At 56.9% G+C, this 25317-nt stretch overlaps 1 protein-coding gene across 2 annotated transcripts in view; it reads right to left on the bottom strand.

Moving 5' to 3' along the window:
• The window catches only part of MROH1 (maestro heat like repeat family member 1), a 57653-nt gene that overhangs the window by 29535 nt on the left and 2801 nt on the right, over positions 1-25317 (bottom strand). For both annotated transcript variants that reach the window (XM_030011076.2, XM_030011077.1), the window contains exons 3-21: positions 24522-24667; positions 23998-24129; positions 23289-23451; positions 21801-21899; positions 16256-16407; positions 15563-15703; positions 14743-14835; positions 13408-13486; positions 11862-11975; positions 11438-11511; positions 10604-10723; positions 9569-9679; positions 8357-8501; positions 8176-8216; positions 7431-7572; positions 7053-7105; positions 6200-6307; positions 5137-5256; positions 611-733 (exon numbers count right to left, since the gene is read on the bottom strand). In XM_030011076.2, coding sequence (XP_029866936.1) covers positions 611-733; positions 5137-5256; positions 6200-6307; positions 7053-7105; positions 7431-7572; positions 8176-8216; positions 8357-8501; positions 9569-9679; positions 10604-10723; positions 11438-11511; positions 11862-11975; positions 13408-13486; positions 14743-14835; positions 15563-15703; positions 16256-16407; positions 21801-21899; positions 23289-23451; positions 23998-24129; positions 24522-24667 — 2156 coding nt within the window. The remainder of the gene's footprint in view (positions 1-610; positions 734-5136; positions 5257-6199; positions 6308-7052; positions 7106-7430; positions 7573-8175; positions 8217-8356; positions 8502-9568; positions 9680-10603; positions 10724-11437; positions 11512-11861; positions 11976-13407; positions 13487-14742; positions 14836-15562; positions 15704-16255; positions 16408-21800; positions 21900-23288; positions 23452-23997; positions 24130-24521; positions 24668-25317) is intronic.

Below are 25317 nucleotides of genomic sequence, written 5' to 3'. Positions count from 1 at the left end.
ATCCCTGGCTGCACGAGGGCTTCCTCGCCCTGCTCCCGAGCTCTGGACACCCTTCTATCATGGGCCAGGGTCTCTTGCGTGCCCACACAAAAGTAGTCCTGTCCCTCAAACACCCAGTCTTAGAGTCTGGGAGTTAAAACAGCCACCTGGGTCAGAAGGTCTGAGGAAAGGCTCTTGCTGCAAGCGCTCGGTGTGCGAAACACCCCCGTCTCCTGGGGTGTGCGCATGGCTGCAGGAGCCGCTCGGGGATTTCTGTCAAGCACCAATGTGGGTAACAGCCAAACCACACTCCATGTCAGGCCGGGGTCCCCTGACGGACGCAGAAGCCAAGTTACAGCTTACTGCAGCCCACCCAGCAAGCAAGCAGCTTCACCGGGACGTGAGTCTGCAGGAGCGGGCGGCCGAGAGCTGGGAGCTAATGCCAAGCAGCCTCTGATGCCAAGAGCAGCTCTCCGGAGAGGCAAAGGGTATCCCAGCCCCAAGCCAAACACACCGAGGCAGGAAATTAACTCCTTTCCCGAGGACCGCTCCAGCACACGCCGTATCTGAAGAAGCCTGCGTGAGCCTTTTGCTGCACGCTGTGTCGCAGCAGGGGCCCTTTGGCTCTTACCTTGAAGATACTGAACAGTCCCACAGATTTCTTGAAGACATCAGACCTAACAAAATCTTCCAGCTTGGCCAGGGTTTCCTCCAGGTGATTTATTGCACATATCCCAAAGCAGGAAGCAAGTCCCTGGAGGAAGCAGCGAAAACACATTAGCAGAAAGCTATTAATTCACCAGCCCCAGCTGACACTTAAAGAGAGCCTGTTTATTGGTTTAATTCCCGGCACCTGAGCTGTGCCCAGCTGGGAGCAGTCCTGGCAGCCAGTGCTCCCCTCTCCCAGGGCAGGGACTTGCCTCCAGGGAACATAGGGCACAATAATGCTGTTCTTGTCTGGGTGACAGGCTGGGACACGGTTCGAGGAGCCACAGAGGCAGGACAGACACGGCACGCTCTCCAGCGGGCAGATGTCAGCTGCTCTGCGGGAGACGGGAGCCCGGTCGAGTGCTTTGGCTGGAAGCGAGAGCAAAGCAGGCTTAGCAGGTCCTGCCTTTCTGCTATACCTCCAGGAGGTCTAGCGAGCTGGGCTGAAACTCCATAAACAGTTTATTCAAGAGCAGCCCTTGACGGAGTTGCATAAGCTGGAGCAAAGCCAGGCACCATTAGCTTGTGTTTGCACTGCACTTAAAGGCAGCTGCAAGCGGGGGGAGCGCTCAGCGGTGGGGAGATCGAGCCGGGCAGAGCAACACGGTGCAGCGATGCTGGCCGAGCGCAGGATCCCGCTCGTCTGAGTTTAAACAGAAGCTGGAACATGAGTCTGGCCAGGATGGGCAGGAAAAACTCAACCCTTGCTCAAGTGCGCTAAGTCGTGGCAGTCCGGGGAAGTTCCCGCTGACTGGAAAAAGGGAAACGTAACCCCCGTTTTTAAAAAGGGAAAAAAGGAAGACCCAGGGAGCTACAGGCCAGTCAGTTTCACCTCTGTGCCCAGCAAGATCACGGAGCAGATCCTCCTGGAAACTATGCTAAGGCACACGGAAAATAAGGAGATGATTGGCACAGCCAACATGGTTTCACTAAGGGCAAATCATGCCTGACAAATTTGGTGGCCTTTTACGACTGTGTTACAGCATTGGTGGATAAGGGAAGAGCAATGGACGTCATCTACCTGGACTTGTGCAAACCATTTGACACTGCCCTGCACAACATCCTTGTCTCTAAATTGGAGAGACATGGATTTGATGGATGGACCACTCGGTGGTTAAGGAATTGGCTGGCTGGTCGCACTCAAAGAGTTGCGGTCAACCGCTTGATGTCCGAGTGGAGAGCAGTAACGAGTGGCGTTCCTCAGGGGTTGGTATTGGGACCGACACTGTTTAACATCTTTGTTGGCGACAGGGACAGCGGGATCAAGCGCGCCCTCAGCAAGTTTGCCAACGACACCGAGCTGTGTGGTGCGGTCAACACGCTGGAGGGAAGGGATGCCATCCAGAGGGACCTCGGCAGCCTTGAGAGGTGGGACTGTGCGAACCTCACGGAGTTCAACAAGGCCAAGTGCAAGGTCCTGCACATGGGTCGGGGTGATCCCAAGCACAAATACAGGCTGGACAATGACTGGATTGAGAGCAGCCCTGAGGAGAAGGACTTGGGGGTGTTGGTTGATGAGAAGCTCAACGTGACCCGGCAATGTGTGTTTCCAGCCCAGAAAGCCAAGTGTATCCCGGGCTGCATCCAGAGCAGCGTGGCCAGCAGGTCGAGGGAGGGGATTCTGCCCCTCGGCTCCGCTCTGGTAAGACCCCCCTGGAGCACTGCGTCCAGTTCTGGGGTCCCCAGCACGAGACAGACACGGACCTGTTGGAGCGGGTCCAGAGGAGAGACACGAAGATGATCCAAGGGCTGGAGCACCTCTCCTATGAAGACAGGTTGAGAGAGTTGGGGTTGTTCAGCCTGAAGAAAAGGCTGTGGGGAGACCTTCTTGCAGCCTTTCTATACTTAAAGAGGGCTTATAAGAAAGACAAAGACTTTTTACCAAGGCCTGTAGTGACAGAACAAGGGGCAACAGTTTTAAACTGAAAGAGAAGAGGGTTAGACTGGACATAAGGAAGAAGTTTTTTACAATGAGCGTGGTGAGGCACAGGCCTAGGTTGCCCAGAGAGGTTGTGGATGCCCCATCCCTGGAAAGTGTTCAAGGCCAGGTTGGACGGGGCTTTGAGCAACCTGGTCTAGTGGAAGGTGTCCCTGCCCATGGCAGGGGGGGTGGAACTAGATGATCTTTAAGGTCCCTTCCAATCTAAACCATTCTATGAACCCCAGCCTCAGCTCCAGAGTGGCAAAGGAGAGTCTGAGCTGGTGGTGAAGAAAATGCTGCAAAGCATCCAGAAGCAGATGACTTTTTGGCAGGGCCTGTAGCGATAGGACAAGGGGTAAGGGTTTTAAACTAAAAGAGGCGAGATTCAGACTAGATACAAGGAAGAAATTTTTTTACAATGAGGGTGGTGAGGCACTGGCATAGATTGCCCAGAGAAGTGGTCGATGCCCCATCCCGGAAAGTGTTCAAGGTCAGGCTGGACAGGGCTCTGAGCAACCCGATTGAGTTGAAGATGTCCCTGCCCATGGCAGGGGGGTTGGACTAGATGACCTTTGAAGGTCCCTTCCAACCCAAACCATTCCATCATTCTATGAGTTGAGCACATGAGCTGGAGGTTGCCCAGGAAAGGTGGAGCAGCATCCCCATCTGTCTGTGGTCTTAGGGTGGGTGGTCTGTGGCATTACGGTGGGTGTGAGGCTCAGTGGAGCACAGCACAAGAAGACAGAGATGTCACCAGACCATCCTGGTGCAGCCAAGAGCTGCTGGAGCCCAGAGAAACGTCTCACCAGCCAGAGATGCTCTGGGGAGCAGGGGGAGACGCTGCCGCAGCCCCCAGGGCGACACCAGCTCGGTGGGCTGCAGCCCAGGGGAGTGGGAAGAGCTAGGTCCCCTCCCTGCCGCAGGGACAGTGCAACCCTGGAAGGTCCGAGGGAGCAAGAGCTCACACCAGAGACACGAGTTAACACTGCAGAAGATGGGAACGTTTCGTGATTCAGCCACGCTAATTTAACAGTTGGCTGTCAAAGCAGGGCACTGAGCCCATCTGACCCCATGGCAAGCCAGGACAGGCAGCCAAGCCAGAAGAAAACTCCTGGGTTTTTTCTGTGGCTCTGGCTTAACTCCCCAAACCTGCGGGGCTACACAAACCCCAGCTCAAGGACGAAGCAGGAGCCCAAAAGCCCTTTCTGGCAGCAGGCAGAGGCTGGCTGGGCTGTCACACATGCAGAGCCAGGCAGGCTGCCGGGGACAGGACAGCGATGACAGCTCTGCCCACGAGATGGCACCTGGCAGTAGCGGAGCCCCAGCAGCTCCAAACGTGTCCCAGGCTGTCACAGCCCCTTCATCCTTGAAACCTGCAGAGACCCTCCTGGCACCAAAGGATTTGTGGGTCGGTTCATGAGGTTCAACAAGGCCAAGTGCAAGGTCCTGCACATGGGTCAGGGCAAGCCCCAGTCCCAGCACAGGCTGGGGGATGGATGGATGGGGAGCAGCCCTGCAGAGGACTGGGGGACACTGGTGGGTGACAAATGGGACACGAGCCGGCAATGTGTGCTCACAGCCCAGAAAGCCAACCGTATCCTGGGCTGCATCCAGAGCAGCGTGGCCAGCAGGTCGAGGGAGGGGATTCTGCCCCTCTGCTCCGCTCTGGTGAGACCCCCCGGAGCACTGCGTCCAGTTCTGGGGTCCCCAGCACGAGACAGACACGGACCTATTGGAGCGGGTCCAGAGGAGGGACACGGGAATGATCTGAGGGCTGGAACACCTCTGCTGTGAGGAAAGGCTGAGAGAGTTGGGGTTGTTCAGCCTGGAGAAGAGAAGGCTCTGGGGAGACCTTATTGTGGCATCTCTATACTTAATAGGGGACTTAAAAGAAAGATGGAGAGAGACTTTTTACCAAGGCCTGTAGTGACAGGACAAGGGGCAACAGTTTTAAACTGAAAGAGGAGAGGGTTAGACTGGACATAAGGAAGAAGTTTTTTACGATGAGTGTGGTGAGGCACTGGAACATGTTGCCCAAAGAGGTGGTCAATGCCCCACCACTGGGAAGTGTTCAAGGCCAGGTTGGATGGGGCTTTGAGCAACCTGGTCTAGTGAAAGATGTCCCTGCCCATGGCAGGGGGGTTGGAACTAGATGATCTTTAAGGTCCCTTCCAACCCAAAACCATTCTATGATTTCCCAGAGGAAGCAGCTCTGCCAGCACGCTCGGGGCTGGCAAACAGCACTCTGTCCCAGTCTGGGGCCACACACCACCTGAGACAGTGTCCCAAGGCATCCCCTGCATCTCACCCAGCTTCAGAGCCCTCTTGCCGTTGCGTTGCTGCAGGTGGGCTCTCTTTGCTCTTCTGGGCACATTCACCCAGATGCTGCAACCTACCCTACAAGCCATTCTCCAGGAGATACAAGCCCAGGCCAGGCATGGTGGGAGCGGAAAAGAGAGGTCAGCATGCTAGGACTGCTCTCCTGGTCTGTCAGGATGACCCTTGGGATGTTTGGTACAACTCCTCACCTCCCTTTCTGCCTCCTCATGGTATCGGGCCGTTTCGAGGAGCTCCTGGAGCTGCTTTTGCACAAGGTCTTTGCTGGTGCATGCCCCAAGCGTCGTCCCGATGCATTTATACAGGAAGTTCTGGAAGAGCAAGAGGAACGTTACCACCCCGTGAAACCCTGCCAAGCCCTCGCAGGCAGACTGAGCTTGGTCACACACAGATTACTACTCGCGGCGCCCTGAAGGCGCATGCCCTAAAGCAAAGGTGTAGGACAGAGTCCGGCTGTAAGCAGCTGGGACACTCGGAGCACCAGGGTGCACCGGGACAGAGATCCCATCGCAGAGCAGCGCTCGGTCCAAGGAAGAGCCAACTGCGCTCATCAGAGCCAGGAACAGGTATAACAAAACCCTTGTTCCTGCCCAGAGGAGAAACAAAGTCACTGCGACAGAGGGACAAAGATTTTCCAGTGATGCCTCTACAGCCCCCGGTGACCAGCCAAGCCAGGCTCAGCTCCGACTGCTCCTACGTCCCTGCAGAAACACCACAGCCTTCAGCAGCCACCTGCCCGCGGGAGACCTCTTCCATCCTGACCCACCACAGCGAGACCTCCCCTGTCCTCTGCCCTCGCCAGCCTGGAGGTTACCGCTCGCAGCACACCCCTGCACCGGTGCGGTCGAAAACGGGGTCATTTGGTTCCTTCCCTTCTGCACCAGAGAGCTCTCTGCCTGGTTCAGCTCGCTTCTTGCTCAGCTTAATTACAGGCCCGTTCGCAGCAGATGTAACACAAGCTGCAGAGACTGTGAATCGGGTCTGACCAGCACAGGCAGAGCAACACAGCCTGGCCGGGACCTCTCGAGTCAGCGATTCGGCTGTGGACTGACCAGTATTCATTTTCAAGCCTGCCTAGCCACCTCGCTAACCTCCTGCTATTTTTTCTTCCCTCCTAACACCCCTTTCCCAGCGCCAAGCTGTTGGCAGAAGGATGCTTTCAGAAAGCATCGAGGGCTGGATTGGCTCTGCCCCTGCTAACACGCCGCGGCAGGACGGGCACTGCCAGCCCGTCGATCCCCCCGCCCCGATCACCTTCTCCAGCGGGAAGCCGTTGTAGCTGTTCAGCTGCCTGCACATCTCCGTGACAAAGTGGCAAATCCACGTGTTGTCAGAAACGGCCGCCAGCGTCTCCTGGAGGAACTGCGGGAGGAAGAGCCGTCAGCCGCAGGCGTCCTAACAAACCTGTTCCTAGCTAAGCGAGGAGCCCCAGCCAGGAGGGGTGAGAGCAATGCAATAAATAAAGCATGTGGGGGCTTGTGTCAGACCTACCCGGACCCTCGTCTGCACCGAGCGAGGACGCACCCCCTGGATCACCACAGGAGGCTGCCCGGCCCTTCGGAAGGCAGGCTGCCCACCCCAGAGAAGATCCTGCCAGCACACGGCCATTGCCCACCTATTGCCCACCCCCCTCCAGAAATGTGCCTTTTTCCTCAAGGGTCAGGTCTCTTCCAAGGTAAACTGCACTCAAGTAACGCTGCCATCATCAGAGGAGCAGGATGAGCCCTGCCCAATTTTAATTGCTTCTCCATGCCCTATTTTAAGGCTCTCCAATTAAGTGGGGAGACACTCCTGGGACCGCTGTTCCCTGACCCACCAGCAAGCCTGAAAGCTCAGTTTTAACTTTTCCTGCAGGAACTGCAAGTCACCCTCTACGCTGACCTGCATCTCCGCTTCCGAAGCGGCATGACCCGGCAGTGTGACAACAAGTGACCACCTCTGCCACCATGGTCAGGGTGGGCGAGGGTGAACATCTGCCTCTGCAGACCCAGCCCATGCTGCTGTCCTGCACGCGAAGCCCTGGCAAGCCCAGCCGAGGGGAGCTCTGGAGTTGGTTGCCGCTTGCCGTCCCACCGCCCCGTTCCCTCCCCGGCACAGGAACCCTTACCAGCAGCAGCTTCTCTTCCCACTCCTTCTGGGACAGGGACTTCTCCGTGTTCTCTAGGAGAAAGCACATTTTTACACTTGTTTCTCATCCTCACTGTACGTCACGCAGCAGGGGCAGACCATCCTTCAAATGTTGTGTGTCCTGTACTTGACACAAAGGCACTCCTGGTAGGAATTAGTGGCACCAGGGTGATTAAAGTCCTTATTAAGATAGGAAATGGCACTTCTTCAGAGAGCTTCAATGTACCAAGGGTCATCAGGCTCGTGGGCAGTACCCCACCCTATTCTTGGACACCCCCAAGCGTCCAGGCACACGCAATCCAGTTTGGAGAAAGTGACTCCGGCAGAGAGTTTCTCCCGAGCAGAAGCCCCTTCCTACCTTCTATGTGCTCCACTAAGAGAGGGACCTTCTTGCTCCAAAGCTGGTCCAGCGTGGGGTGGACGCTGTAATGCAATACGTTGAGCAGACGCAGGGCAGCCGTCCCCCGGCAGTCTCCTACGTACGGCTGTGATGATACAACCTGAAAGGTTGGGGATGGAACAAATGGTGTTAGGGCAAAGTAATCTCCAGGTTGTGAGTCAGAAAACATGAGACAAAACACAGGAATTGCAATACTGGGAAGCAACTGATCACTACACCTCAATGAAACTACCGCTTCCTCCTTTTGCTCTAGCTGTTGATAGAGAAATGTTGTCAGGAGAGAACGTCCCTCCATACCCTGGATTCATCCCTGGGCTAAGGGGAGCAAACCCCAGCCTCCCCAGGGCTGAGGAACAGTTCCTCAAAGCCCTGTAAGAACAGCTGGAGATCTGCACTGCAGCACACCCCACTTACGTGGCTCTGGGTGTCTAAGAGGGAGTCTGAGCTTTCACAACCCACACGGAGACGTTCCTGTGTGCCAGGGGGATGGGGCTGCACCCAACCCAAGAGGTGCACGATGGTCTGGATACGGGCACCTCTGCCTGGAGCAGCAGGGCAAAACGGGGCATTCACCCTGCCTGTTTGCTGGGGCAGGCTCGGTGCAGGCTCCTCTTAGTCCATCTGGGACAGGGGAGGGAAGGGTGCTTTCTTTGGACGTGCCGGTAACCAGAGAAAGGAAGAGCTCTGCCTCCAGGCAACTCACCAGCAGTCTCGTCGTTAGAGCATAGGGCGAAGGAAGATTTGCTACAAACAGAAGGGAAAAAAAAAAGCATAAGACAGCATCTCCCACCAAGCGCCCACGAAGCAGGCCAGCGACTGCCTGGTTTGCAAACGAGTCCCAGGCTTGTGCACCCCAGTGTCTGCTGGGGGAGGCCGGTACTGACCATTCAGGTCGTAACGGATAAGGGATGCGTTTTCTCCCTCCTCTTGCTTCTTCATGGCCAAATACATGAGGCTTTTGCAGAGCGGGGTCAGGGCATTGGTGAACTGTATCGGGGTCACAAATTCCAGGAGATACGGCCACAAAACCTGCCGGGAGAAAGGGAGCATAGCGCTCGTCCTGCCTGCTGGTGCAGGGCAGCCGGCAAGAGCCCGACTGCGGGATGGAGACCCTGCACCAGAGGACAGGACCGAGAGGGAGAGGAGGGGGAGGATGCCAGGTCAAAGGCCTTTTGCTGATGGGGAAAATCCCCGAGTCCCTGAACAAGAGCACTGGCTAAGGGAAGGGAGACGTCTCCGCTGCCTGTATTCTACTCCAGCAGCACTGAAGCTCCAGCCTGAGGGTGTTCCCTTACATAGAATCACAGAATGGTTTGGGTTGGAAGGGACCTTCAAAGATCACCTAGTCCAACCCCCCTGCAATGAGCAGGGACATCTTCAACTAGATCAGGTTGCTCAGAGCCCCATCCAACCTGGCCTTGAATGTTTCTAAGGATGGGGCATCAACCACGTCTTTGGACAACCTGTTCAGTGTTTCACCACCCTCAGCGTAAAAAAAGTCTTCCTTAGATCTAGTCTGAATCTGCCCTTTCAGTTTAAAACCCTTATCCCTTGTCCTATCGCTGCAGGCCCTGCTGAAAAGTCTGTCCCCATCTTTCTCACAAGCCCCCTATTAAGTATAGAGAGACCACAATAAGGTCTCCCTGGAGCCTTCTCTTCTCCAGGCTGAACACCCCCAACTCTCTCAGCCTGTCCTCACAGCAGAGGTGTTCCAGCCCTCGGATCATCTTTGTGGCCCTGCTCTGGACTCACTCCAACAGGTTCACGTCTTTCTTGAACTGAGGACTTACAGCACCACTGCCTTGCTCCAGCCTTGAAGAAGCCTGCGGGGAGGATACACACGGGTCCTTGGGAGGACAGCTTCCCAACCCAAACCTCTTCCCTGCTCCCAGAGGGATGGGAATAGCGGCAATAGCTCCTACAAGGGTTGGGAGCGGTGACGACCCATCCTGCCTGGCAGACGGGCCATCCTGCACGTCGCACGGGTCATGCAAGCTGCGCCGAGAGCAGCGCAGGACCCCCAGCGCACGGTGCATGCACGGTGGCCCTGGGGCCAGCACTGACCGCCCCAGAGGCAGACTGCTGTGCACACTCACGTTGTTCATCCTGTCAACGGTCGTGCTAAGGAGAAAGAGGGTATTGACGCTGATGCTCTGGACGCTGTCACTAGTGAGGTCATCAGCATCCGGCGGCTGCTTTTTGGGTTGCTAGAAGAGAGGGAAAGCGCAGTTCAGCGCGCATGCTGCGGCAGGGCTGGCAGCCAGAGGCAGCAGGGAGCAGCTCTGGGTGACTGCCTCGCCAAGCACGCTTCCCAAGCCATCGAGATGGCACGCCTGGCAAACAGTGTGCTGGAAGGAATGGACAGAACCCAAGCACCTCCTGGTTCGTGGCCCATCTCCAGCACACGCTCCAGCTCTACCCATGGAGCTCAGAGGGGTCTGCAGAGCTCCTGCAGCCCAAACCATCGCCCCTGCTCCACTTTGAGGGGCAAAGGGGTGAGCCCAAGGGTGCTTTTAGTCGTGCCAATGTCTCTGCACATGGCTACATGGGGGGCAGGAGGTGGAGGTCCTGCCAGCGCAGCCCCCGTGTACTGGCTGGCATCCTTTGGATGCAGGGACAGCTGTCCCAATGGCATCTCTCCCGCTCCTGAGGTTTGCCCCCGCTCCTCCTTGCTCCAGAGGAAGGAACCACAACACGTCATCGGGGGAAAGATGGGGAGGAAGCTGCAGCGCTGCTGCGTGAGGGCTGAGGCGGTGGGGACGGCAAGGGGAACATCCTGAGGGTCTGAGGTAGGGAGCCTGCACGGGGACAGAACTGTGGGGGTATAGTTGGTTCAGATGCTTTGGTCCTAGAGCAAGGGCTGCCCTGGGGAGGGTTCAGGGTCGAGAGGCCACAGGCGAAGCAAAGCAAAGCACGCAGGCTTCTGCCAGCTGCACGGCTCTGCTGAGGACAGCGGGGGCCAGAGGCTGGATGGGAGAGCTCTACAGGCTGCGCCGCGCATCCACAGACCTGGGTACTGGGCTGTCTCCACCACGGGTCTGCCTAAATTGGTGCTGCAGGGAGCGACAGATGTGCACAGTCCCACCTGGGTACCTTCCTTTAGGAGTTTTACCCCACCTGGATGTGCTTACCGCATCCGAGGGAAGGGCGCACTGGCGGACGAGGAATTCCATCATCGCTTCCCCGCCGGGCTGCTCCAGGTAGCCGTGGTGAGCCATGGCGCTGATCACCTGCACCACAGCCCGCTTCACCTGCGCGGGCAGAGCAGCGGCACCAGCATCGGTGCGGGGCGGAGGGGAGAAGCTGCAAGCAGGGGGGTTTCTGCCTGCTGCAGGGTCCTCCTCGCAGCTGCCCTTCACCACCTCCTCCTTGGTAGTGGGGAACGTTATTACGGGCCCTACACAGCCCTTCAACTGGGTTTGGGCTCTGCCAGCAAGCAACCGGGCACTGCACAGGACAACACGGTCAGCTGCCCGCCGCTCACATCTGTGGGGTTGTCCGGAGGGGACCAGACAGGAGCCCACGGCCACACCACCCACCGCACATGGTTACGGCCGGCAAAGCAAAGTTTGTGTTTTGCAAACGGGACGCGCCCTGAGATCGCGTGAGCTGAGTCACCGGCAACCCGGTGCTCCTGGCAGGGCCGTGAGTTTTGTTCGCACGCAGAGCTGCGGGCAGGACCACGTTTCACGTACTCCCTGCTAGGCAGGGCTGCCTACGCTCAGACGTGCTCTTTGCACAGGGCACAGACGGAAAACGAGTCCCCGTGTGCTCCCCCGTTACTGGGGGGGCATCTTCTGGGCATGTTGGCAGGACTGCCAAAACCCCAGCCAGGAGAGAGATGAGCATCAGGAGGAGGCAGCGGAGGACAGCTGGGCTGGCAGAGGCAGGGGGCACGGCTGTGCAGGGCCCCAGAAATAAACCCCCACCCCTGAAGTACCCCATGGAAGAGCAGCTCAGCTTACCTTATTGTTGCTGTCTTGCAGAGGAAGTTTCATAGACGAAAGGATAAAGGGCTTTTTAATCTCCATTTGAGAGGCTGAAACAAAGAAGACAGACTCTGAAGCTCAGGGATGCTCTTGAGCTGCCAAGGACAGAGCTGCTGATCCCAAACATCCCCTTTCCCCAACAGGGAGGGCTTTGTCCCTCGCCCCCTTCCCAGCTGGCCAGGCCACCAGACTGGCTTCCTTCTTCCCTGACCCTGCAGCCAAGGATGGGCTCATCTCCTCATCCCACTCATCCCAGGTCCCAGGAGAGGAACAAGGGGACTCATGGAAAAGGACCCATCGGAGGAAGGAGAAAGCCTTCCTGGAGCCCCTCCACACCTTCCCGCTTCGAGACCCCGACAGGGATCGCAGCCGGCCGGGTGGCAGCCGCCCCGGTACTCACGGGCGCTGTTGATGATTTGCCTCATGATGAGGAGCGTCCCCACGCGGGTCCTCTCGTTGCTGCTCTCCAGCTTCGGGAGGAGGAAGGCCAGGACGCGGTCAGGGAACGAGCAGGCTGCGGGAACCAAACCAACCGTCACGGGCACTGGCACACAGCCTAAAAATCTGGGATGTGGGCACTGCATCCCCTATGTGGAGCCATCCCGTCCCACGTATCCCTACGTGCGATGGGGGGGCTGCGTGCCGGCTACGCGCGGCAGGGCTTTGCCTGCTGCATCAAATGGTGTGCGGTTCGGAAAGCACCGCTCCTCCTCTCCTGGCCAGGCAGCTCCCCGGGGAAGCAACCTGGTGCCATGCCACCCCGTGAGCCAGGCTAACCGGCCCATCCTGCTCTTCACATCCAGATCTGAGCTTTTCTCCGGTGCTTTCAGCACATTTCCTGCGCTCTCTAGGGAGCTGAAGGAGTTTAAATTATACCTTCCAACAAGTGCTGCTCCGTCTGTCAAAACATTTTGATTGTTAAAAATAAAACCAGTCTATGGATGCTGAAATTGGAGCAACACTCGTGGGCATTCGAGAGGCGTGTTTGGGGAGGGATGGGCTGCTCCGAGGCAGGGTAGCCTGAAGATTGCTCAGGCAAAGGCAGCTTGGCTGCAGGTTTGCCTTCATGAACGCTAGCAAGAAAGGGACATCACCCGTGACTCAGCAGCAGCTTGTCACACCACTGCTCTTTTTCTGGCAACTGCACACACTTCTGTCTGTGCCACAGCCATTTGGTGAGGAGAGCCGAAATTGGGGGAGGCAGGGCTCCAGCCACGGAGCTCCATGCGCAGGCTGGGAACATGTACGCTGTAAGTCAGCCCGCATCTCCTGCTCAGGCCAACCATAGGGGACCTGCTGTGCTCCGAATGTTTGCAGTAACCCGGGATAACAACTGCATTAGCTGTACACAAGATACAGCAACAAGGAGTACGGAGGAGCAGGGTATCCGCAAAGTTAAATTACATCTACTGCCCCTGACCACAGGCGGGGCATGCTGCAGAATCTGGCTCCTGGAGAGGTCTCAGTGGGCTGGGACAGCTCAAAAGGCTCTGAAGAAACCTTTGAAACTGAGCCAGGCACTTTTGGGAAGGTCCCTGGAAGGGGATGTTCAGGCCTGAGCCAGCAGTGAGTTCCAGGGGAGCGGAGGTGGCCCCGTGCTCTTCCTCAAAGAGCTCCGGCTAGAGATGCTCTCCCTGGATGCCAGCCTTTAGGGACACGCAAAGCTACTGCCTTCCGCAAGTCTGAAGCCACGGGCTAGAGCCAGGATGGAAACTACCACCCTCCCCTCCCTCCCATCTCCCCCCACGGCTAAGAGATGTCCACGATATCCCCCAGCTGAGACCAGGGGGAACAAACCCCTCCGTTCAGCGCACACAACTCCTTGGAGAGGACCACGAAACACCAGGAAAAACACCAGCCACGGTGAAGCACAGCCGCACCGCTCCAAGGGCTTTGACCTGCCGGCACAGCAGGCTTTGGGACAGCCACGCCACGTCATCCCTTACCCAGGACAGTGAAGCATCGAAGAACCTCAGTGTGATTTTTAACAGTCAGGGGAACAGATGGATCTGCAGGAGCACAAATCTGTTGGAGAAACAGCTGTGGTCAGGGACGTTACCTGGAACAGGCGCTGGCAGGCTGCAGCCCCAGCCCTGGAGAGGCAAAGCCGTGCGTGGTGCTGAGATTCAGGGTGGACAAAGCCCTGGGCTGGTGGGTGACAGCATCCCATGACACGGATGCCCAGAGCGGTGCTTTCTGCCCGCTGCTGGCCGAGCAGAGCTCTGCCTGTGCTCGCAGCAGGTTAAGTCATCTCAGGGACACCACTTGGGAATGAAGTGCCTGCTCAGGAGCTGCGGGACCTTCCTTGTTTAAACGTGCCCCACCACCCAGCTGAGACCACTGGCCATCTCCTCTGGAACCTCTTCAAAATGAGTCAACCCTTCTGGGTGCTATTAAAATAATTCAGGCTCTTAATTCAATTTACACTGCAGCAAGGACAACGTGTGCCTTCTTATTCTGGTCTGCCAAAAAGACACTTTGGTCTGCAACTGAGCCAGAGCTGCTGTCTGAGGCCGGCCACATCTCACAGCCCCAGAGCTGCCCCTCTGCAGCCATGAGCAGCTTTTGCCTGTCAAAGCCCATCATCAAGAAGCAGTTCCTACAAATGGCACCGTTATTGCATTCAGTTGTTATGCATTGCTTTGGTAAAGTCTGTATTTTAAACGACAGCCTTTCTGCCAGACACTTCCAGGACTCTCAGTCATTTAAGTATTAAAAAAAAGCGTTCAGACTTGTTTTAAGCCCTGAGAGCACGATTTTAAGAGTTCAGTAATAGAACAGACCTCGCACCCCTACAGCTGAAGAATGGCTGAGGAGGAGTCCACACTCAGCAGCCTGAGAATGGCTCCTGCACGCTGCTGCACGGTTATTGCTCCGTGACGAGTCAGTGCCTTCGCTTATTCTCAGAGAGCAAGCTTTTTAAAAGGTCCATTGATTTTGAGGTGTTTGTTTTCAATCTGCTGCGTAACTGTGCAGCCAGAGCTGCTCTCACTTCAGACAATATGACTGTGCACATGACTCCTTCAATAGATCAGACACCAGAGCCCGAGAGCTGGCAACACCGCTGGGGAGCGGCAGAGAAGCCGAGAGCCTCAGAGAGGCACGGCCAGGGGACAGAAAAGCCGAGCAGGCTGCATGCCCCCTTCTCAAGCAGATCCAGGGGAAGCCTTGAGCCCCGCAGACCAAGCTTACAGCCAGGCTCCAGCGTTACACCTCGCAAGAAGCCCACTTTCCTAACCCAGCACCCTCCTGAGGGCAGCCGGTCCCTGCCCAGCCCTTACCTGGGGGTGCAGGGTGCCCAGGAGAGAGTCCAGCTGCACATCAAGGCTGCGGCTGCCAATGTTGACAGAAGCTTCGAGGATCTGGCAGAGGCTCTGCTCAGCAAGAGACCAGGTTGCAGTTAGCATCAGGAAAACACTTGGGCTCCAGAGGAGGACAGAGGATCGTGACCCCCATGCTATGCCAGCCCAAGGCGGGGGACTGCAGGCGAGAGCAGTGATCGCGAACCCACCACGGCGGCAGCGAGCAGCATAATCCACCTTCCACGGGGGGACACAGCTCAGGCGTTCCCGAGAGCTGCCTCTTCCCCCGATGCCGTGGCAGGCAGCCACGAAGAGACACGCTGGCCGCTGCGAGCCACGGCTGGGTGCATGGTGAGAACCGGGCACACGGCAGAGCGCCCAGAGATGGCAGCAGAGATGGGCTGCAGCCCACTCCATCCTCCCAGATCACTGGGCACAACCACCTGAGGCTCGGGCTCAGTAGCAAGAGGGATCACAATGCAGGGAAAGGGAATCTTGTGTGGAAAAGGCAGCCGCAGCCCAGTCCACCTGGGTGGAGGCATGGCACGAGCTGCGTGACACCATCGGTAAGGTAAGGACTAAGATGGTTTTGCTGCTGCTGCTTTCCCACGAGACCGCACGCTGCTCTCTGGGATGGGCAGAGCTGCTGCTCAGCGTCCCTCCGGCACCGCTGAACCACAGCCCAACCCGTGGCAGCGGGCAGAGGTACGCTACCCACCCTACGCCCCAGCAAAGCTCCCAGTCAATAGGGTTGGGGATGAGTCCTCAGCCAGCAACACCAGCACTCAGAGCTGCTTACCTTGGATATGTAGAAGGCCTCCGTGTGCTTCTTGTAGAGGGCGAGGATGCCTGGAATCAGCTTAGGGAGCTGCTCCTCCAGCTTTTCGCTGGGCATCAGGTAACTCATAGGTCCCATAGCCTCCACCACGGCCAGCCTCAGCTGCAGGGAGAGATCGTGCGTTAATAGCGCGGCCAAACCCTGGACGGAGAGGCCTGCCACGGCATTGCTCCGCTGCTACGGAGCTGCTCTTCCTGATGCTTCTAGGAGACTCTGAGCAGAGGCAGGGAGAGTATTTTGTCTGGCTTTGCCAGTCTAAGCACAAGGGGTGCTCAGCAGAGGAGGGTGGATGCCTAAATAAGTCAGCCATGCCTGCAGAGGACAAAACCTGGCCGGCCATCTCCCAGCTGTGGCGTATGCCCTGACTGTGCCCCAAAGGGCTGCAGAAGCACCCCATCCTCTGCTTTCCAGCAATGGGGAGCAAGGGACCCGTTCCGCACGTGTCACATTGGGACGCGAGGACAGAGGGAACCGAGCAGAGCTGCAGGACACAAGGAGAAAAGCATCCAGCCCTAAATGGGAGCCGAGGGCTTGCTCTTCTGGGGGCCACGTCCTTACGAAAGAGCAGAGCTGAGATCCCGCAAGGCCAATGTCAGACTAAGAGCCCCCGACTCCGCACCCAGGGAGGTCCCACCGTGCCCCACGTCCCCCCACCTTGGCTTCCCGGTGCTGCAGCCAGCTGTTGAAAAGCACTTCGTACGCACTGAAGATCTCATTCGAGAAGGTGTCCTTCCTGACCGTGGGGTCCGGGGCCTTGTCCAAGTTTGCCAAGTACTCCTGGATGCTCTCACTGAAGTGCTGCAAAGCTAAGAGACAGATCGCGCAGTTAGATTTTCCAGGCGTACAAGACGGTGTTTGTTCTAGCCCCTCCAGAAAGCAGATGGTTGACGTGCTGTTTTACTGGGCAGCATCTCAAGGGATAGCAGATGCACCAGGACTCTCCCTGGCAGGCTGAGAGACTTCCCAAGAGGTGCCCTGGCTACGAGGGATCCTGGCAGGCAGCCACGCCAGAGATACAGGCTGCTTTATGCTTCCTGGGCCAGGGCTGATGTAACCAACTCCGGAGACGCAACTCCACTGACCCACAGGAGCCCGGACTTGCCACATGGGTTATTTCTACGCATTCGTTAGCAGCTAGGGCAGCCAAGCCCTACTACAGCCTCGCAGCCACAGGCAAGCCAGAGCACCGCGCCTCAACAAGTTTGTCTGGTCCCTGGGCCAGCAAGCACTGCATGTGAGCACATCTTATTTTTCCTCTTGTGAATTGGAGCGGTGACAAGAGCACGTTTACGTAAAGGCACGCATCCTGGCTCAGATGCTCAAGGCTCAGCTAGAGGCCGCTGACTGCAGGGGATACCCATCTTCCATCTCCCCGCCTCGAGGAAGCTTTTGCCACGGCTTTACGGGTTCCCCAAAGCTTTACAGAGTTCCTGGGGCAGCTGAGGGATCACCTAACACCAGGAGCAGGTCTCAGCTGACGTCTCCCGAGGGCTCCAAACACCTCCCTAGTTTTACTTTGGAAGTTATCCAACAGTGGAGCGCACCAAAAAGGCTCCCAGCCTCAGGAGCTCCTGTGCAGGACGTTGCTCCAGATGATCAGCACAAACCTCTCCAGGCTGAGCCCCGTCCAACCCACAGCCCCAACTGGACGTCTGCCCATCCGTCAGCTCCTTCCAGCCCTGTCCCTGGGACCCCCAGGCACCGGAGCACACCTGCACGGACCCTGCTTTCCCTCCACGTGCTGCTGGGGGCACGCATGTGCTCCCTTCCTTAATCCACTAATGCCCAGCGAGGCTCTTCCAGCTTCCTCACCCTTTGCTGGCCGTTTCCTAACGAAGGAAGCAGCCTGGGGCTTGCAGAGCTGTGCTGCCAACCCGGTCAGGTCCAGAGCCCTGGCTGCCAGCATCACCTCGGGCCACCGAGGACCAGAGTGGGACCTGTGAGGGGTGACGCTGAGGCACAGGGGAGAGGAGAAGGATCGCAGCCTGCTCAAGGATGGACGCACCTCACCTGGCCCAAGCCCTGGCTCAAGCAGGGACATCGGGAGCAGCCTGCCTGGGACGAGCTCATCGGCCCCTCTCCTGCTACAGAAGGACAGCTCCTGCGGATGATCCTACAGCAGCAACCCAGGGAAGGGGCCGCTGCACCCATGGGATACCCACGGGACTGAGCCGTCCCTCCCCAGGCACGGCAGCCCCGCTCCTGCCACAGTTTCTGAGCAGGAGCCTGCTCAGCTCCTCCGGGGAAGGAGACCTTACAAGCCACATCCCACACTAAATGGGGCAAAGAAAAAAGCCCCACAACGCCGAAGTACCCCAGGGAGGAGGTTTCCCCGCAGTAAGATAGCAGGAGAAGATGGGAGGCTGAAGGAAACAAGTGGCTGGCCCCATGTCGCAGCAAGATGTGATGGAGGAGCGCAGCGTTTCTGGCACAGCGACCGCCTGGTGCGGTCCGCCAGGTGCCCGTGCTATCCGCTGGGGACTCTGGAGCCCGGTTGTGCCCGAGCCCTCATGCCCGTGGGACAGAGAGTCTGACATGGCCCCCCGAGAATGCAAGATGACTCAAGGGCATGCCAGCTCTCCGGGTCCCCATGCCGAGCACAAGATCAATGCACCCACGATGTCGCACCCAGAGGAGGAAGCAGATTCCCGCAGGAGGAGGAAGAGGAGGAGAGGGGGCTCCTGAGGAAAGAGCCTGGGACCCTGCCAGCACCACACACGGAGGCTGACGCGGCAGGGGTTGCACAGCCTCCGCTCCCTCCTCGCCTACGGCAGATGTTTATTTTCAACCCGGTAGGATCAGAGATGCTGAGTCACTCCGCGACCTCGTACCAAAGCCAGATCATTTCAATCACATGCCTCTTCACCCTCCCTCCTGTGACCCAGCCAGCAGCATGCAAGAAAGGAGTACTGCAAGTACTGCCCTGCCTGCTGGAAGAGATCATCACCCCCCTCCGGGCTGAGCCCTGGTCTTCTGCTGGGGGTCAGGAACCCCCCAACCTGCTCCCCACGGCTCAGACAGATGGGAAGGGCTCAGACGGGACATCCCTGTGCCGCAGGGAAGACGGACCACCAGCAGAAGGGTCCAGCGCTGCAAAGCAGAGCTCACACTGCCGGGAACGCGCCTACAGCGGGGCAGGTCTGGCTGCTCTTTGGGCAGAAACTGAATTCCCACCGGTACCAACCTCGGAGGTGTCAGGAAGGTCCCCAGCTCACCTCCGTCACACCCAGCACCTTTCTGGAGCAGGGAACAAAATCTAGACCCCATCTAGACTCCATTTTCACTCCATCTTCAGGCTGGAGTCAAAATACCCTTGCTTAGGTTGAGCCCTCCTGAAGTTCCTGTGAGAGGTTTGTCTTGACAAAAGTGAACATCTCTAGCCAAAAACATCACCTAGAAGTCCTCCCCCAGCTTAAAGCCAGGTGGATGCAAGGGCAACAGGCAATATTACAGCTGGCTTTACTTTTTTTTGGTTTGGTTTTTTTTTTAAAAAAAGCTTGTAGCCAGGAGCCCGGGGCAATTCCTACTCCAGCCAGCAAGGTTTTAGGACACAGCTGGGAAGCTCATTCCCTTCCCTACAGCGGGGCCACCGAGGGCAGCACCACTCCCAAGTCAGAAAGCGGTACCTTGCTGGCTCCTCTAGAGTGGTAAAGCCGGCATCACATCCTTGCATCCACGTCACCATCCCTGCATTCAGCCCAGATCAAGTTCCATGTAACTATCCTGTAGCCTGGTACCTCCCTGCCACTGTCCCCCTGCACTGGGCCACCCTGGAACAGCAAAACCACCCTGAGAAGATCTGCCTGTCTTGCATGGTTGTGCTGACTCCAGAGATACCTCATCTGCCTTTCAGATATTGAAAACTTTGGCAAAAAAAATTTATACAGAAACCATACGGAGCCAGAAATCCAGCACGCCCGCAGGCAACGTCTTCTGAGTTTTGCAGGCAGCTGAACCCCGCTGGCAGCAGGCAGCTGCACCCCGCTGGCAGCAGGCAGCTACCGGAGACGGGACATCCCCTCCTGGCAGCCTAATATCCACGCCATGGCCTCCTCACGCTTTTGGGAAGGTCTGGGGAGGCACACCTGCCTATACTCAAGCCCTCAGCCCAGGTTTTTGCACGCTCCGACATCCGCAGTGGACAGAAGCAGTGGCGAGGGGCTGACCATGGGCAGGCAGGGATTTTGGGATCAGGGCAGGACCTGCTCCTGACCTGCACTGGGCTCCTTAAATACGCTCATCCCCCCGCGCTCCCCAGCACTGGCAATGCTTTAGAGACTTCGCGTGCTTTAGGATACGATTAATAGGTTGCAAGTATGCTGCAAGAGCAACGAACTGACCATGCCTCGGCGGCAGCAGCTACACCATCATTTTGGGAGGAACACGCGTGAAGCCGGGACGTCACATTTCTCGGGACCAAGCAGGGAGAGTAGGGAGCAGAAAGCCAAAAGAAGGGATTGCTGGAAGTGATGAAGGAGGAAGAGCGGCTGATGGCAGAAGGCTGCTCTGGGAAGAGCCACCCAAACCTCAGAACTGAGTTTTACCAGCCCCACGGGCCATGCTGGTCCTCCCCACCATGCCCGAGCAGAAGGATTCCTTTCTCCACAGGGCCAGGCACCACTGATAAGCCGTCTCGGACAGGAATAGCAGCAGACCTCCCGTCTATAAACACATAGCCCACTATCTGCAGTCACCCGCAGCCAGCCTAAACTACCTGAGCTGCCAACACCAACAACCTCCGTGGCTAAACCAGCTCAGGGGTTTGGTTGTACTTGATTGAAGGAGGATGCTTCATATTCACAGATTGCCTGACCTTGGCTTTGACTTTCTGAGAACACACCTGGACAGAAAGAGCTTGAGAGCTGCACGTTCTTGCTTTGAGCTCAACATAATAGAACAAGAGCTCTTAAGTTGAAGCAGTCCTTCAAGTCTGACAGCGTAAGACTGTTACTGGACTGGAGCGGATCCCAGTGACGAGTTCAGACACAAACCTCATTGTTTCCAGGAGAAAAAGATGCTGCTGAACATAGTCCTACATCCATCCCTGCAGTTTACAGGGCTGCTCGGGTGGCTCCCACTCATCCCATTCATTCCTCGACACACAGAGCCACATCAGCATTCCCAGGCCTTGGATGCAAGTATCAGCAAGAGATAAGAGCGACTGCACCAGTGGTGTGCTCCAGCAGCTCCCGTGGTATCTGTTAGAGCCCTTGAACCTGCGCTCCCCCAGACCACCTTTTATTTTTGCCCAGCTATGGAAAGAAAACCACAAATCCTGAGGATCCTCTGCTGGATATTCACAAGGCTGTCATGTCGTGCCCGCTGAGGGCTGCAGACCATCCTGCAGTCCGAGGTGCAGATGCTACCGCCCCACACTCAGGACAACATCTCACTGGTGAACAAACACAAAGCAACTTGGACCAGGAGCCAACTGCAACGGGCCACCGTGTCCAGGTGAAGGTGGATCAGCTCCAGCTAGAGACCGAGGGACGACCAAGTAGGCTGTTTGCCAGCTGTGTCAGTGCTGGTATTTCCACATCAAATCCTGCTGAACAAGCAGTGGCTTTCAGCAAGCCCAGGGCTGGAAGAAGGCGTCACGAGAAGAAAGCCCCGTGACATCCTGCCAGCCCACCAAAAGTGTCACATCCTGAAACCGGCTTCTGAGAATTACAGAATTGGCTTGCACGAGAGCTGGCTTGGCACCGTTGCTGCATCCCAGCCTCCCCACAACTCCTATCAGGGCTAACGCCTGCGCTGTTGCAAGGTGCCAGGTTCATGGTCTTAATAAAGGGACAGTCTGGTTTACGAGAGGGTCTTAGGTAACACATCCCTCCCTCCTTCTACATCCCACTGGGCCGGTCACCTCGACCTGAGTCAGGACAGCTCTGGCTTATCCGTGTGCTCTTTGCCAGAGGAGAAAGCAAAAGGCACCAGTACTCACTGGGCTACGAAATGGGAGTGACAGGAATGAGACAGGAGATGGAGAAGACTTTTGCTGGATCCCAGTGACCTAGAGCGGACAGCCATCCATCCCTCCCCAGAGCCAGCCAGGTCCCTGCTCCCGGACATTCAGGAAAGGTCCATCCGAGCCACCTCTCCAGCCCCCATCCACAGTCCCTCCTTTTCCAGGGAAAGGAAAAAGCCTCCCACAACACATCTAAAAATCACTGCAGTCTCAGAAGATCCAGAAAAACCTTACCGTAGCAGAAGACAGACTTCATGTGGTCCTGTTTGGCCATTCCCAGCATGGGCAGCATCGTCCCGAGGATGGAGTTGAGAAAAGGCACCATTCCAAACACTGGGAAGGAAGCAGGAGAGGCTCACTTGCAGCAAACACACAAGTGCTGCTCTGCAGCTGCCCCAGCCTACGCAGGACGCAGATCCAGCAGGATTGCACGGGCAGCCAAAGAAACCCAGCTCGCCGCAGCCAGGAGCCCGATTTTGCCACACAAGAGATGCCAACAGCCCCAGCACACAGCAGAGTCGGCTCTACTGCAGCAACAGCTCACACCCCTGAAATTCACAACTGCTTCTCAAAGTCGGTGAGCTACGGGCTACGTCCCACCTGCTGCTGGCATCAGCCAATCTTTCTGCAGCCAGACTTCTTTTCATAAGTCCCGTCCTAGAATTATCATTTTTAAACTTGGTCTTTCTGGGCTGGCTGAATACAAGAGCCCAGCAGGGAATTCTCTAAGGACGAGGGCCAGGCAGCTCCAATTCCCGCTGCTTTTAAGCAGCAGCCATTTTAAAGAGCTCAGCTGAGCTGTGAACCCGAGCTGCACTGGATTTCTAAGTTCAGGGCACTTTTACAGGGACTCAGCTCCTCTGCGCTCTGGGCATTGCCAGGCACGTGCCAGGTGCCCCTCTCCTCCCCAGGGCTCCAGCAACCTCTGCCCAGCTGGACAGAGAGCATCGCATCCCTCCACCCCCGTGAGGAACGCTTCCTCCAGCTACTGCAGGGACACATGGACAAGTACCAGCACCCCAGGGCAGAGCCGAGGCCTCCACCATGGCTTTCCCTTTTCCCCAGGGCTCCAAGCGGAGCTCCCCCACTTCCAGAGCCACAGGGAGAGCAGCACGGTATCAGGAGCTCTGCTCTGGCTGCTGCAAGATGAGCCAAGACAGCTGACGCTGCCCACTCGTGCTCCCCTGTGACCCTTAGATGAGGGACTGCCCTCAGCTCCCCATCTCAGCGCTGGTGACAGAGTCCCAGCAGCTCCCTGTGAAGAGCAGCCAAGAAGAGAGCAGGGTTTTCCAAATCTCCTCCCAATGCCAGCTTCCCGCAGCACTGGCCTTCCTCTTCTTGTGCCCCATCTCTTCTGAAGAGAAGGGGAATAAAGGACACCACAAGGAAGTCATTCACGTTGACAGCACTGCTCCTTGCCATACTGGCGTTCACTGGTTTTTTTCAGTGCATTTCCTCACCAAGTCATTTTGCAAATGAGCATTGAGTGCATTGAGCAAACACCTCGATTGTTTAGCAGCATCAAGTCTAAGCTGTAAGATCCCGAGAAGTTTGTTTTGAAGCACGCTGGCTGGCTTAGCACGCACGACACCGCGGAGGTGCCCCACCACAGAGCCGTTCGGGTACAGCGTGAACTACGACACCCGAAGCACACAACCCTTCCACGGGTCTTTCCGACACGGAGCAGCAGCCGCACACAGAGGCAGCAGGTTGCCAACTCACCGTTCGACACAGAGAGGTTTGCAAACGTCTGCATGACGAAGTAGTGCGGCAGGATCCCCGGCTGAAATTTGGTGAGCACCTCCTCCATCACCTTGTTGATGAAGCGCTGCCCCACCGCAACAAGGACGTTGCTCGCGGCTTGCTGCCAGTCCCGGATCACCTCCTGGCACGGACGGAGGAAACCACATCAGAACAGACACCGCGTCAGAAGCGTGGCCTCCCCAGGAGTCTGCTTCTGCCTCATTTAAATGCCATGCATCACGCCTGGCTCCAAACGCCGTGCGGAATTGCACAGGGCAGGCTAAACAACAGGCTCAAGATTCAGACATGATCTTTTCCCCACATGGACTTGCAGCCTCTCAGGGCACTGCCTCCTTCCTGCTCTAATACCCACCTGCCTGTCCAGGTCCTTTTCAGCATCCAAATTTTATTTAGCTGTGTATGCATGCCATGCTGGAAGAAAACCATCAGCCAAACCATCCTCATCTCTCCCCAGAGAGAGGAACGTAGCCCATCCCTTACTCCTTCCACCATCCCAAATCCGGAAGACTACACGTAATTAGCCCTTTCCTTCCACGAAAGGGGTCCCAGTAACTGCCACCCCTGCGGCAGCCCCAGACACGCAGCATTTACTGTGACAACAGCATCAGGGGCAGAAAGGGCCTGGCCAAGAACAACAACGGGAAGAGCTAGAGCTGTCAGGTCATACCTTTGACTTGGTCATTTCATTAGATGCCAGGAAGATAACCACCTTCGCTGTGCTTTTGTCCAAGAGGGCAATGTTGTTCTTCACCACAGTTTCCATTGCCTTCAGGATGATCACCCGGTGAGGGTAAGCCAGCTGAAAAGGGAAGGAGAAAGCGGCTGGTCAGCCAAGCTGAGCCAGGCACCGCAGCTGCCCCAGGGCAAGCGAAACCTGCATGTCCCAGAGCTGCCCAGCCAGGGACCAGCTAGCATTTCCACCACGCCGCCTGCACAGGAAAAGGCAATGACTTGGACCGCCAACCAGTTTTACTCCATTTCTCATCCACGAGAGCGTATTATCACCATTTCTTCACCTGCGCAACTCCAGCGCCTTGGACCAGACTTCTCAGCCAGCTGGTCCACCACTCTTGTCACCCAGATCCTCCCAGATATCTCCCTCACTTGCTGACAGAGCCAATATCCCTGAGCTGCCCGGAAATATTTCTCATGCTGCTGACAATCCCAGGACCAAGCAGAGCAGACCCCTACCTTGTCATGCTGCCGGAGGTACTCGTCACAGGAGTTGAGGATCTCCTCCGGCTCGGACTCCCCCAGGTAGCACAAAGCATTGTAGATCTGCTCCTGGACTAGCGGGTCCTTATCTGTTGTGGCATCCATCAACGTCGTAGCAAGCCCTGAGCAAGACATGCAAGTTGCAAAGATTTTTGTATTCTCTGAACATCTCCTGGACTAACAAGAGCAGCAACAGAAGAGCCTCTGTGCATTTTCATCCATCCTTCCATGAGCCTTGTGCACAACTAAATTAAGCTTCACTGGCTCTTTTGTTTCCCACTCAACAAGCACCTACCAAAACCCTTTCTTCTGGGCTCACCACCCAAGACAACTCACCTTGAACATGAAGACACCCCGCACACGGCCCTTCCCTATTCCCCAAGGGCTCATTCATCCTCATCCCCCAAGCTGGGCTGAACACTTCACAGGTTTTTTTACTGCAGACCCTGCAAATACCACTCAGCACTGCGTCAGCCTCTGAGTCAAGGTGAACTTGGCTCTAAGGTTTCTCGCTGGAGCAAGGAGAAGGAGGGATTTATTACACTGGAGATTTGAGACCAGGGCTGGGAAGCAGCACCAGGGCATGGGCTCCGCTCTGCAGCTGGGTGCTGGCACCGCCTGAGGTGCCTGGGGAACCCGCACGGGGCTGACGCGACGTGGGACCTACCACGGGCACATCCTTGAGGGTCAGGGGCTGGAGGAGCCCTGTGCCCCCGTGGTCACGCCGCTGAATCCCACCACCAGATGAGGCTCTATGAAGGTGAACGGATGC

This window comes from Aquila chrysaetos, chromosome 4 (genome assembly GCF_900496995.4).
Source record: "Aquila chrysaetos chrysaetos chromosome 4, bAquChr1.4, whole genome shotgun sequence".
NCBI classification, from domain to species: domain Eukaryota; kingdom Metazoa; phylum Chordata; class Aves; order Accipitriformes; family Accipitridae; genus Aquila; species Aquila chrysaetos.
Note: the sequence above shows the minus strand (reverse complement) of the source record. Positions and strands in the feature narration are given on the sequence as shown.